Source organism: Martes martes, assembly GCF_963455335.1.
Source record: "Martes martes genome assembly, chromosome: X".
NCBI classification, from domain to species: domain Eukaryota; kingdom Metazoa; phylum Chordata; class Mammalia; order Carnivora; family Mustelidae; genus Martes; species Martes martes.
The window spans coordinates 23,342,044-23,354,227 of NC_137897.1; the positions used below are offsets into that span (position 1 = coordinate 23,342,044).

The 12,184-nt window shown below is 38.0% G+C and overlaps 1 protein-coding gene across 1 annotated transcript in view; it reads left to right on the forward strand.

Moving 5' to 3' along the window:
* The window catches only part of IL1RAPL1 (interleukin 1 receptor accessory protein like 1), a gene marked incomplete at both ends in the record, with an annotated part of 1,258,868 nt that overhangs the window by 522,788 nt on the left and 723,896 nt on the right, over positions 1 to 12,184 (forward strand). The window contains one exon of the mRNA XM_080795733.1: positions 5,364 to 5,643. Within this exon, the coding sequence (XP_080651859.1) occupies positions 5,364 to 5,643 (280 nt within the window). The remainder of the gene's footprint in view (positions 1 to 5,363; positions 5,644 to 12,184) is intronic.

Here is a 12,184-nt window from a genome sequence, read left to right on the forward strand (position 1 = left end):
TGGTATCCCAAAATTTTAAAGAAAAAAACCTACATGTATACAAAAAATAAGATTAAATACAATGAAGGGATAAAATATGAGTATTACTATGAAAATTTAAAAAGATTTATTTATTTATTTATTTATTATTATTTATTTATTTATTTTTTAAGATTTTATTTATTTGACAGACAGAGATCACAAGTAGGCAGAGAAGCAGGCAGAGAGATCGGGGAAGCAGGCTCCCTGCCGAGCAGAGAGCCCGATGCGGGGCTCGATCCTAGGACCCCAGGATCATTACCCAAGCCGACGGCAGAGGCTCTAACCCACTGAGCCACCCAGGCGCCCCTAAAAAGATTTTTTAAAAGATATTGTTAAGATAAAGTAGTTAAAAAACATTAAAAGAGGAAAAGTTTAAAAAATAGAAAAAAAATTAAATTAAAAAAAATTTAACTTCGCAACACTAAAGGATCATGGGGGGAAAGCCATGAATTCTATGTGTTGCTTTCCCCTAGCTCTGGAGTTCCACAGTTCTCATTGTTCAGTGAACTTGGTCTTGGCTGGATGTTCTTGCTGATCTTCTGGGAGAGCAGCCTGTTGCAGTGATTCTCAAATGTCTTTGCCTGAGGTGGAATTACACCGCCCTTGCCAGGATTCGGACTAAGTAATAAGCTTGGGTTCCCTCTCGGAAGCTTTTGTTCCCTGTATGCTTTCTGTATAGCTTTGGAGGATAGGAGTGAAAATGGCAGCCTCTTAATCTCTGGCCTAGAGGAGCCAAGAGCTCGGGGCCCCACTCCTCAGTGCACCCTCAGAGAAATGCAGTCAATCCTTCCCATCTCCCTGGTCTCCGGCTGCACTCTAAGCTCACCTGGTGTGTGACCGAGTGTTTCTAGCTCTGGCGCACAGCCCTGTTTGGAGTCTACAAACCCAGCAGATCCCTGCTGTGCTGCTTCTTCCAGAGGAGGAAGTTAAGTCTCCCCAGATCTGGCACTTGTGGGGTCCCTGCTTGAAGAGCAGTGACCTGACTGTGCCTTGGATCATGTTTTAAGGTAACCCTGATCTGAGAGCTCACTCCTTGCCTCCATCTCTGTAGTCAGCTTCCCCGCTCTGAAACCTGGGAGCTTTGCCACATTCACACACCCTTGGTCTTTCTGTGATTCTGCAGGACCCAAGACCACACCATCTCTGTGAGGGCTCCACTGGCTCCACTTAGACTCTGGAGCGATGTCCCTCAGTGGAGCAGACTTCTAAAAGTTTTGATTTTGTGCTCTTCTGCTCCATCGCTTGCTGGGAGTTGGCCCCTCCCCCCACCAGTCTCTCTTCCCATCACTTTGGATTCACTTCTCTGTATGTCCTACATTCCAGAAAGTAGTTGATTTTCTGTTCCTAGAATTGTTGCTGTTCTTCTCTTCTATCTCCTGTTGTGTTTGTAGGTGTTCAGAATGGTTTGATAACTATCTAGCTGAACTTCTGGGACCTGATGTCATTTCAGTCTGCTATTCCTCCACCATCTTGCTAAGATTTTATTTTTCAGTAATCTCCACATCCAATGTGGGACTTGAACTCACAACCCCAAAATCAAAAGTTGTGTGATCTATCAACTGAGCCAGCTAGGTGCCTCTGAATAACTTTAATTTTCAGAATATTTATGGTTTTCTTTCAGCTTTTTTTCTGAGTATATTCTAAAAGTACATATTAATATCTCTTTTCCAATGTAACTCTCCCTCTGTTCTCTTGATCTAATTTGTTACTAACTTTTTAGAATTTTCTTGACTTAATATTTTTGTTTTTTGTTTTAAACATTTTCCTTTCCCTACAAATCTTCTGGGAGTTTGAATAATGTTATCTCCCTGTTTATACTGCTACCTTGAAGGTGTTTCAGCCTTTTTCACTGGCAGAGATGTCTTTTGTGACAGATGGACTCAGTTACAATAACTTGATTTGAGAATTGTATTGTAAGTCATATAGTGGTAAAACAAGATGATTTCATGCTTATCACTAGAATTATAACTGTTTAAAATAGAATGCTGCCTAAGATTTATTCCATGCAGTGGGATAATTTACAAAATAATGTTGATAAATATAACATATATTTGTATAACCTTGACATCTCTGTGTACAGTTCTGTCATCCCATTTAGTGCCTGTGCCAGTTCTGCAGCAGTCATTGACAGGAATCATGGCAATAACTTGGACATTGATGTCCACCAAGCTTCTAGTACATTTACTCTACACATTACCAAAATATAGGTCTTTGATAGGAATTTTAAACCAAAATTTGGTAATTGAAATTAACTAAATTAAAGAATGTTGTGAAACTGAAACTACCTTAATTAGGAAACAAAATATCATGGTGGTAGGGAGAATGAATTTTAGGGTCAGACACAGCTGAGTGGGAGTCCTGGCACTGGTGTTGAGTTTCTTCAGTTGTAAAATTTAGTTATTAGCTTATTTACCCATTCATTCATTCAGGAACTGTGTGTTGAGATTGTTAGTAGGCATAGTTCTAGGCTCTGAGGCTAAAGAAGTGAGTTAGAAGGACAAAGTCCCTGAGTTCAAGGGGCTTACATTCTACTGGGGAGTCAAAGCAAAAAGAAAGTAGCCATATAATGAACATCAGATAGTAATAATTCCTATAAAAAATACTGAAGCAGATTCTGGAATACGTGATCAGGATAAGAAGCTGGCGTTTCAGACATGGCAGTTACCAAATATTTCTTCAAGGAGGTGATATTTAGAGGAATGGAGGGAGGAAGCCATGGAATTGGTGAGAAAGCTTCCATGTAGGGGTGCCTGGGTGGCTCAGTTGGTTAAGCCTCCGATCTTGGTTTCTGCTCAGGTTGGAATCTCAGAGTCATGAGATTGAACCCTGCATTGGGCTCCACACTGAGCACAAAGTCTGCTTGGGATTCTCCACCCCCACCCCCAATCAGCTCGCTCTCTCTTTCTTTCTAAAATAAAAATACATAAAATCTTTAAAACAAAAGAAAAAAGAAGGTTTCCATATACAGAGAAACAGTTAATTCAAAAGCCTTAAAATGGATATTTTTGTGAAGGGTAAATGAAAATCTGTAAACTCAGCTATAGTTAAGTGCTCATTAGATGTTAGATATCATTTTAAGATAAGCAATGTAGATGATTCTATAGATCATATGTCTCTTTGCTCTAATAATGCACATCTTCCTTCTCGATTATTTTCCTTCTCTTGAATCCTACATCATTCATCCTATTCTCAGATCCTTTAATCTCCCCTCTTTTTAATCTGTAGCAAGTTAAATTCTTCTTGAAGTACTCAGACGCTACCACTATTAGAAGTCCTACTTTTCTCATTTTTTGGCCTTTTGCTTAATATTTATATATTGTGCATTCTGTGAAATTGATTGTCTTTTACTAATTTATTGGGCAACTGCCCTCTCTAAGCAAGAAATCCACCATTTCTCTATGATAATGATAATGGAGATATCCCCACCTGTTTTGTGGGGACCTATTGTTGTGTGTGTGTGTGTGTGTGTGTGTGTGTGATTAAAAAATGGTGTCAAGATGCCATTTGGGGGGTGCCTGGGTGGCTCAGTGGGTTAAAGCCTCTGCCTTTGGCTCAGGTCATGATCCCGGAGTCCTGGGATCAAGCCCCGCATCAGGCTCTCTGCTCAGTGGGGAGACTGCTTCCCCCCTCTGTCTTTCTCTGCCTGCCTTTCTGCCTGCTTGTGATCTCTGTCTGTCAAATAAATAAATTTTAAAAAATCTTAAAAATAAAAAAAGAATCGCTGGTGTATAGTGCTCTTTAAAAAAAAAAAAAAGATGCCATTTGGAAGGTGGTGCTTCCAGGACACCCAGAAAACCCAACCAGCCCCCACACTCATCAGCCACATTTTCCACCCTAGTTTCTATTTCAAACTTCCGTAGATGCTTCCAGCAGAGCAAAGTGACTGTCTACCTCTGTCTCTGGCTGTGAAACCACTACTAGAGCTTGACCTACTTTGTTTTGTTTTGTTTTGTTTTGCCTTATTTGGCTGTAAAATATTTATTTTTTATTTTAGCATCAGTTGTCCAATCAGAGAGCTAAAGCACATATCAATTTGAAGAAGGAAAGTTTATATAAAGAAGTATTAAATGTAAAAGGGCATTGGAGTGTTAAAAGATTGGCTAGTAAGAAAGAAAGATGTATTAGTCTTCTTAATCTGCCATAACAAATCTCTGTAGCCTGGAAGGCTTATGCACAGAAATTTATTTCTCATGGTTTTAGAGGCTGAGAGGTTTTAGAGGCTGAGGTGCTAGCTGATTTTATTTCTATTGAGATCCCTCTTTCTGGCTTATAAATGGCTACCTTCTTGTTGTGTACCATCCTGGCCTCTTTTCTGTGATACCCATCCCATGGAGGAAGGGAGGGAAGGAAGAAGGGAGAGAGAGAAGCTCTCTGGTGTCCTTTATGAAAGCACTAATCCTTTTATGAGGACCCTCAGGACCTCATCCAAACACACTTATCTCGCAAAGACCCCACCTTCAAATACCATCATATTGGAGATTAGTAAGTCTTCAATGTGTGAATTTTAGGACATAAACATTCGGTCCATATCAAAAGAGAGCCCTAAAGACTAGAAGAATTGCTCTCATTTTGCAAAATCCTGTGGCTAAGAGAACATCCAAGGGAAAGCACCCCCCATCCTCCCACCTCTAGAACCAAGATCCAAACCTTATCAGGAAAGTACATGGCTTACTGAATGGTTGGCATCAGTGAGATGCCACAATGGCAGAATGTGTTGGAAATCTGCCCTCTGGAACTTGACAGAGATTCACCTTTGGAGGTGCCTGGGATTGCTCTTCATGGGAAGCTGGCCTTGCCTGACACTCTGCTAAAAAAATATCCAAGCTGCTGGCTACTAGACACTGCAGAAGCTGGATACTGGAGAAGCAGGAAGCAGGTGCTGGAAAAGCCTCACCCACTGCAACAACCTTCTAAGGAATCCTGCTGGAATCAAGGAGAAAAATGCTTTCTTTCTTTAGTGTCTCTCCAGGACTCTCTACCAACAAAACCATACTGCCAGCTAGCAAAAGAGAAATATTTCAAAGGCCCAGATCCATTTTTTAAAAAATAAATTTAAAAAGTGGATTTAGAATAAAAGGCAATAAACCAATGATCAGTCAGTTGCACCAATATAAACTAGAATAAATAGCAGCAGAAGCAAACTAACTGATGAATATGTTGTTTATTAGCAGGGTAAATTACTTCTCAGTGCCTTTCTGAGTTTTACACATTGCTGCATCCTCTGTGCCTAGAGTAGAATGTGACTCAGTACAGATGTCCAATAAATATTTGTTGAATGAGTAAGCTAATTGGTTTACTTTTTCTCTAATTTTTTCGTTCTCTCTTTCTTTCGTTCACTATAGCTGATGGATGCACAGATTGGTCTGTCGATATCAAGAAATACCAAGTTTTGGTGGGAGAGCCTGTTCGAATCAAATGTGCACTCTTTTATGGTTATATCAGAGCAAATTACTCCCTGGCCCAAAGTGCTGGACTCAGTTTGATGTGGTACAAAAGCTCTGGACCTGGAGACTTTGAAGAGCCAATAGCCTTTGATGGAAGTAGAATGAGCAAGGAAGAAGACTCCATTTGGTTTCGGCCAACACTACTGCAGGACAGTGGTCTTTACGCCTGTGTCATCAGGTATTCTTTTAATTCTATTACTGCTGAAACAATTAAATCATATGCTGCTTTCTTATACTTAAGTTTTGCTGCTATCCCTTTCACCTAAAGGTTTTGTCTCAGCATTTGTGTGTGTTGCTGCTTTCTAAAATTTAGAACCTAAATCATAAAAAGATGGGATTAGAATTTATATTGAGACATTATTTCTGGCTTATGGAGAAAAGAGATACCATCTGGGTATCTACTTATGTTGCCAGAAATTACTAAAGACTATGAAATAAAATTTATAGAGGAGGTGAAACATTGAAAATAAAATGTAAGCAAGACTTGCAGAAAGGATGCATAGTTTATCACTAAACGGGTTGTAACATTTTGTTATTGCCCTTCACAAACAAATAGAGCACAGGTACCTCTGGTTCACACACATCTGTAAAGATGATTTAGGTAAACATTTATATGTGCACTGGAAGACAGAGGCAGCGTTACCATGTTAGGGGAAAAGAAGGCTGTGTTCCAGATCATTCTGTTAACAAAAAGTGCTGGGTCAATAGAGAAATTTTCCTGGGTCCCTCAGGGCCAAAGAAAAGTTAAAAATAATGGTTATGCCTTTAACCACAAAGAAACTCATCACACATTCTTACATCTCTTTCTGCTTCTCGAAGAGATATGTAGTTTGCTTAATGATAATGCATTGAAACAGTATCCATGTAAAACATTAGCAGTTAAAAATCTGTTTAAGTATTTAGCCCTTCATGGACTGTGAATCACACCCTGCATGAATGATTGCAGATGTCATTAGGCTGTTAAGAGCATTGGCATAGCAGGGTTCAGGCATATAGAGGGTGTGTTTAAATCTTTGCCTTTTTGCACTTGGGTTTATTAAAAGAAATTAAGCCAGATCTAATGCAATAGATTTTCAATTTGGTGGAGGTCTCAGTGTCTTTAAAATAAAAATTCAACTTTCACTTCTGAAACTCTGATCTGCCACTCTCACTCCGCTGTTTGAGGATCATGCCTCCCCCTCACTTTCCCCTATAAGTTACCTTTATGCTGAGTCACAGCCGCAGGTGCATTAGGACGTCAAAATCAGTCAGAGTCACATAAGAGTTAAACTTAACTCTTAACCACATAAGAGTTGTTAACATTAACAACATACATGCTGAAGTTAATTTTGGAAAATATGAATGAATGCAAATAAAGTTGTGCTTGGGAAAAATGTCTGATGGACCATAAAAGGACAAATGTATCATTCCTTTGGAAAACTCTTGTTCTTTCCCTTATGGTCTACCTAGCAGTCCTTTTATGGTCAAACATATCCCTTATTAGAAGTAGAGATTTTGTAATGACATTGATAATTACCAAACTGGTATAGTTAAAGAGTACTTTTTGGACTGGCTTTCCCTACTTAACTAATAGTGATTTGATTTAATTTCACTCTGTTTCTTTAAAGATATCATTATTTCTGGTTGTTCATGCATGTGGAGGTGATTCTTCAAGATAGCCAAATGTGTGTCCTCATTTATCTGAGATTAGAATTGAGCTGGATGTCCATAGTCTAACATTACATTTCATTATTTATTGTTGATGAGAAAATAATGATGTGTTCACATTAGTAATTACAATTTCTAAAGCACTGAAGTTGCTATTCTTTGATGTGTTTAAATATACTCTGTGTGACCCAATGCTCTGAGAAATTACATTAACATGTCCCTGAATTTGTAGTTGAAGTAATGAATGAAAGGTTGAAAAGTTACAAAAACAGTGATATTTGCCACATGTTCATATGGCTATGTTTTAATGGAAGACGCACTTTAAAGTTTTGTATGTATTAAGCAGTATTCTAGAGAAAGAGTAAACTACAGAAAAAGATAGTCTTGTTATTGGAATTAAAGTATTCCAATTGATTTGAAGCTTGTGTTGATATGTCTTTTCTTTTTCAGTTTGGAAAGTACTACTCAAAATCATTATAAATGAGCAGTTTAAATAGCATTTGTTGGTGTTGGCGTGAGGGGAGCCCAAGGCTGTTAGTCGAGTCACTGACATTTTGGCACATTGTTAGCTCTCAGACCACAAAACTGTCACCATTAGTTTTTAAATAGTCCACTTGCAAAGAACATTGGATATTTGAAAATGTTAGCTTGTACTCATACGTTCTAGTCTTTCTGGGCCTTTATCAATGAAAAGGTTTAACTGTAAGGCTTTCCATATACAGCTAATTTGCATTTATATCTGTAGATGTACAATTAAATGGTATATATAATGGGAACACCTTAAGATTACTATCAGCATAACAAACAAGAGCTTTCCTACCCCCTTCTCTTGGTGTCTATTCTGGACATAATAATACTACATAATTCTTTGCTGCATGCTACATGGATTTTTACTCAATTTTCTCCTTCAAATATTTTTTTTTATTTTTACGTGAAAAAGTAAATGAAGGTGAGCTATACAACAGTTTCCTTGTTTTCCTTTGGAGTAAGTTTATCTTATAAAAAAATTAAAATTTTCCTGTGGTCTTGACCACCAGTTTTTAACCCCTCCCCTCTCTTCAGTAATGCCCTATCAGCAGTTTCATACGCAGAGGTAGCCAGCGCACATGTATTTTAAAGCATTCCCAAAATATCAACGTACTAAGTTGTTTGGGACCATATTTTTTTACTAAAATTTTTATTTTGGAGGTGCTCGGGTGGCTCTGTTGGTTGAGCAACCAACTCCTGATGTTGTTTCAGGTCATGATAGCAGGGTCGTGAGATGGAGCCTATTCAGCGTGAAGCCTGCTCAAAATTCTCTCTCTCCCTCTGCCTCTCTCTGCCTCCCCCACCATGCTTTCTCTCTCTAAATAAATAAATAAATAATAAGATGAATAAAAATAAAATGGATTTTTTATTTTTGAGGTAATTGTAGATTCATATTCAGGTGCAAGGCATATATAAAGAGATCCTATGAATCCATTACCTGGTTTCTCTCAATGGTAACATTTTACACAACTGTCATATAATCTTATAATCAAAGTCTTGGCATTGAAACAGTCAAGATACAGAATAGTGCCATCACCTCAACTATTCCTCTTGTCCCTTATACCTTTCTGCCCATCCAAACCCAAACCCCTGACAACAAATAATCTTTTCTCCATATCTGTTTTTTAATTTAAAATGTTATTAAATGGAATGATACGTTATATAACCTTCTAGAATTGGATTGTTCACTCAGCATAATTCCTTTGAAATCTCTCTAAATTGTTGCGTGTATCTACAGTTTGTTGTTATTTATTGCTGAGTAGTGTTCCACCACATGGCTGTTGCCACGATGTTTATTCACTCATTGAAAGACATGTGGGTTGTTTCCAGTTCTTGGTTATTGAAAATAAAGCTTCTGTGGATATTCATGTACATGTTTTTATGAACATAAATTTTCATTTTTCTGGGAAAAATGCACAAGAATGAATTTGAGTTGTATGGTAGTTGCATGTGTAGTCATATAAGAAACTGCCAAACTATTCTCCAGAGTAGCTATACCGTTTTACATGCCCACCAGCAATTCATGAGTGATCCAGTTTCTCCACAGCCTTGCAACATTTGGTATTGTCACTTTTTTTTTATCGTCAACATCAGTGTATCATGATATCTCTGTGGTTTCAACTTGTATTTCCCTGTTGGCTAGGTATTTGACACTTTTTCATGTGTTAATTTGCCATCTCTATCTCCTCTTTAGTGAAATGTCTGTTAAATCTTCTGCTGTGTGTTAATTGAACGATTTGTGTTCTTACTGTGAAGTTTTGAGAATTCTTTATATATTCTAGATAATGGTACTTTTTTGGATAAGTGGTTTCCAAATATCTTCTGTCTATCTGTAGTTTATCTTTTCATCCTCTTAACAAGAACTTTTGCAATGAAGTTCAATTCATTATTTTTTTAATTTATGGATCATACTTGTGGTATGAAGTATAAGAAATCTTTGGTTAGCCCTAAATCCTGAAAATTCTGTTTTGTTTCTTTTTTTTTTTTTTTTTTTTAATTTATTTATTTGTTAGAGAGAGAGCGAGCGAGCACAGGCAGACAGAGTGGTAGGCAGAGGCAGAGGGAGAAGCAGGCTCCCCGCCGAGCAAGGAGCCCGATGTGGGACTCGATCCCAGGACGCCGGGATCACGACCCGAGCCGAAGGCAGCCGCTCAACCAACTGAGCCACCCAGGCGTCCGTAACTTTTCTGTCAACAGTTGTATTGTTTCACGTTTGTTTGTGATTCATTTTGAGTTAATATTTGTGTAAAGTGTAAAGTTTATTTAGGTAAAGGTTTAGCTTTTCAGATGAATGCCCAGTTGCTCCAGCACCATTTGCTGAAAAAGCTACACTTCCTCCATGGACTTATTACCTTTGCACATTTATTCAAAATCAGTTGGGCATGTTTGTATGGTTATATTTTTGGATTTGTATTCTACTCCTTTGATCTGTGTGTCTAGCCCAGTGCCAATACTTCTGTATCTTGGTTAGTGTATGTAGAAAGTAGGACTAAATATCAATTAGCGTCCCACTTTATCCTTCTCTTCCAGATTATTTTAGCTATTGTAGGACCTGTTTTCTTTAAAATAATGTTTAGCATAAGATTATCTCTGTCTACAGAAATCTTTACTGGATTATTGATAGGAATTAAATTAAACCTATAAATCAATTGGAGGAAAATTGTTATCTTTACTATGTTAGATCTCCCAACCTCTGAATGCAGCAGATCTCTCCATTTATTTAGAATTTCTTTCTTTGATTTCTTCATCAGCATTTTGTAGTTTTCAGCTACAAATCGAGTACACATTTTGTTAAATTTGTATCTCAGTATTTCATCTTCTTTGGTGTGTTTGTGATAGTATCTTCTTAATTTCATTTTCAACATGTACATTGTTAGTCCTATTAGAAATGTGATTGATTTTTGTGTAATTCCTTTCTGAAAACACATTTTTTCAAATGACATACCTGTAATATGTTCTATCTAGTAGCTAGTTCCTTTGCCCAAGTCTTAATATTCTCTGTAGAGACTGAATAACTCTTTCATTTTCATTGAAAGTACATATTAAGCATCTATCATAAGATGCTTTGAGAAATCCATTTATTTAGTCATCCCTGTAACACACATCTCTTGATCATGAACTAATATGCTAATGCTAGGATTACAAAGATTTAAAAAAATGTTTTTACCCACAAGTAGATTACATAAGAGAAAATAAGCATGCATTAGTTACAGATACTGTGATCACAGTGTAGAATACAGTCAGGTTCCACCAAGATGGACTAGCCCCTTTCCTCCCAGGCTTCCATCTTGCAACTAAAAAGGCTGGAGATACACAGAAAAGAAGCATAGGAAGTCTGTGAGAGGTGAAAAGGACTATCTAGAGATCTCAGGACTTGAGGAAATGACATGACCTTGGTGTTCTACTTGCTGCCCCCCAGATGATGTTTGCAGGGCCTAGTAAGGAGCTACTCTTCCATCCCCTGCCTGGCAGAAGCAGGCAGCAATAATATGATCCCCCTGCTGGAGCAAGGTCAGCACATCTGAGTGGGGGACTGATCTTTTATCCTTTGTCCATAGAACTAGGCTAGAATTACATTTCACTGCAAGGGTAACATCAGTGGGATCCAGTGGCAACCTGAGCCTCCACCTCCACCCAACAGCAACGCAATTCTTTGAAGCTCTGTGAGGCAGGGCTGGTCACAGCCAGGCTTCATCCCTCTTTCCTGGTATCAGTGGGGCTCAGTGGGGAGCAAAGCTTCTAGCCTAAACAAGGCAGAATGAGGTCGTAGGAGGTAGACTTAGCTGGTATCCATTTTCCCACCATCCCTTCTCTGATGTCAGTGGGACTCAACAGGAAGTGAACTTACTCCCTGACTGGAGGCAGCAAGGCCATGTGGGTCAGCAGCACACTTTCACCAAGAAGGTGTCAGCAGTACTCAGGAGGCAGCAGAACATGCATAAGCACTCAGTCCTCATCTTACATTTCAACAGGATTGCCCAACTTAAAAAAAAGATTTAATAGTATCCAAATTTTCATAATATGTAAAATGTGTAGACTATAATGAAAAAAAAACACTCACTGAAAATTACAACATGAATGAGAAAAGAAAACAGATACCAACATAGAGATGAATCAGATGTTGGAATTATCCAACAAGGATTTTAAAGCAACCATCATAAGAATATTTCGGCAAATCACTAAAAAATCTCTTGAAGCAGATGAAAAAAAGTTGAAAATTTCAACAAAGAAATATAAAGAAAAACAAATGGGAATTGTGGAACTGAAAATTATAATAATAAAATACTCCTTGGAAGCGTTTAATAAGGGTTTAACAGAGATGATGAAAGACACGTGACTTCTTTGTTACTGTATTAAAACTTCGTTTGCAAGGGCCACAGAACTTTCAATTGCCAGATCCTCTGAGGCTTTCTTGGTTGTCTTAACACTGTTCTTTATCACTTCTACTCCTAGTTCTTTGATAGATAGCTTTGTAAATTTCCTTAGGATCCTATTCCTTTGAATTTTCCTTGAATGCTAGCGTTTACCAGAATTTTGTTTACAAC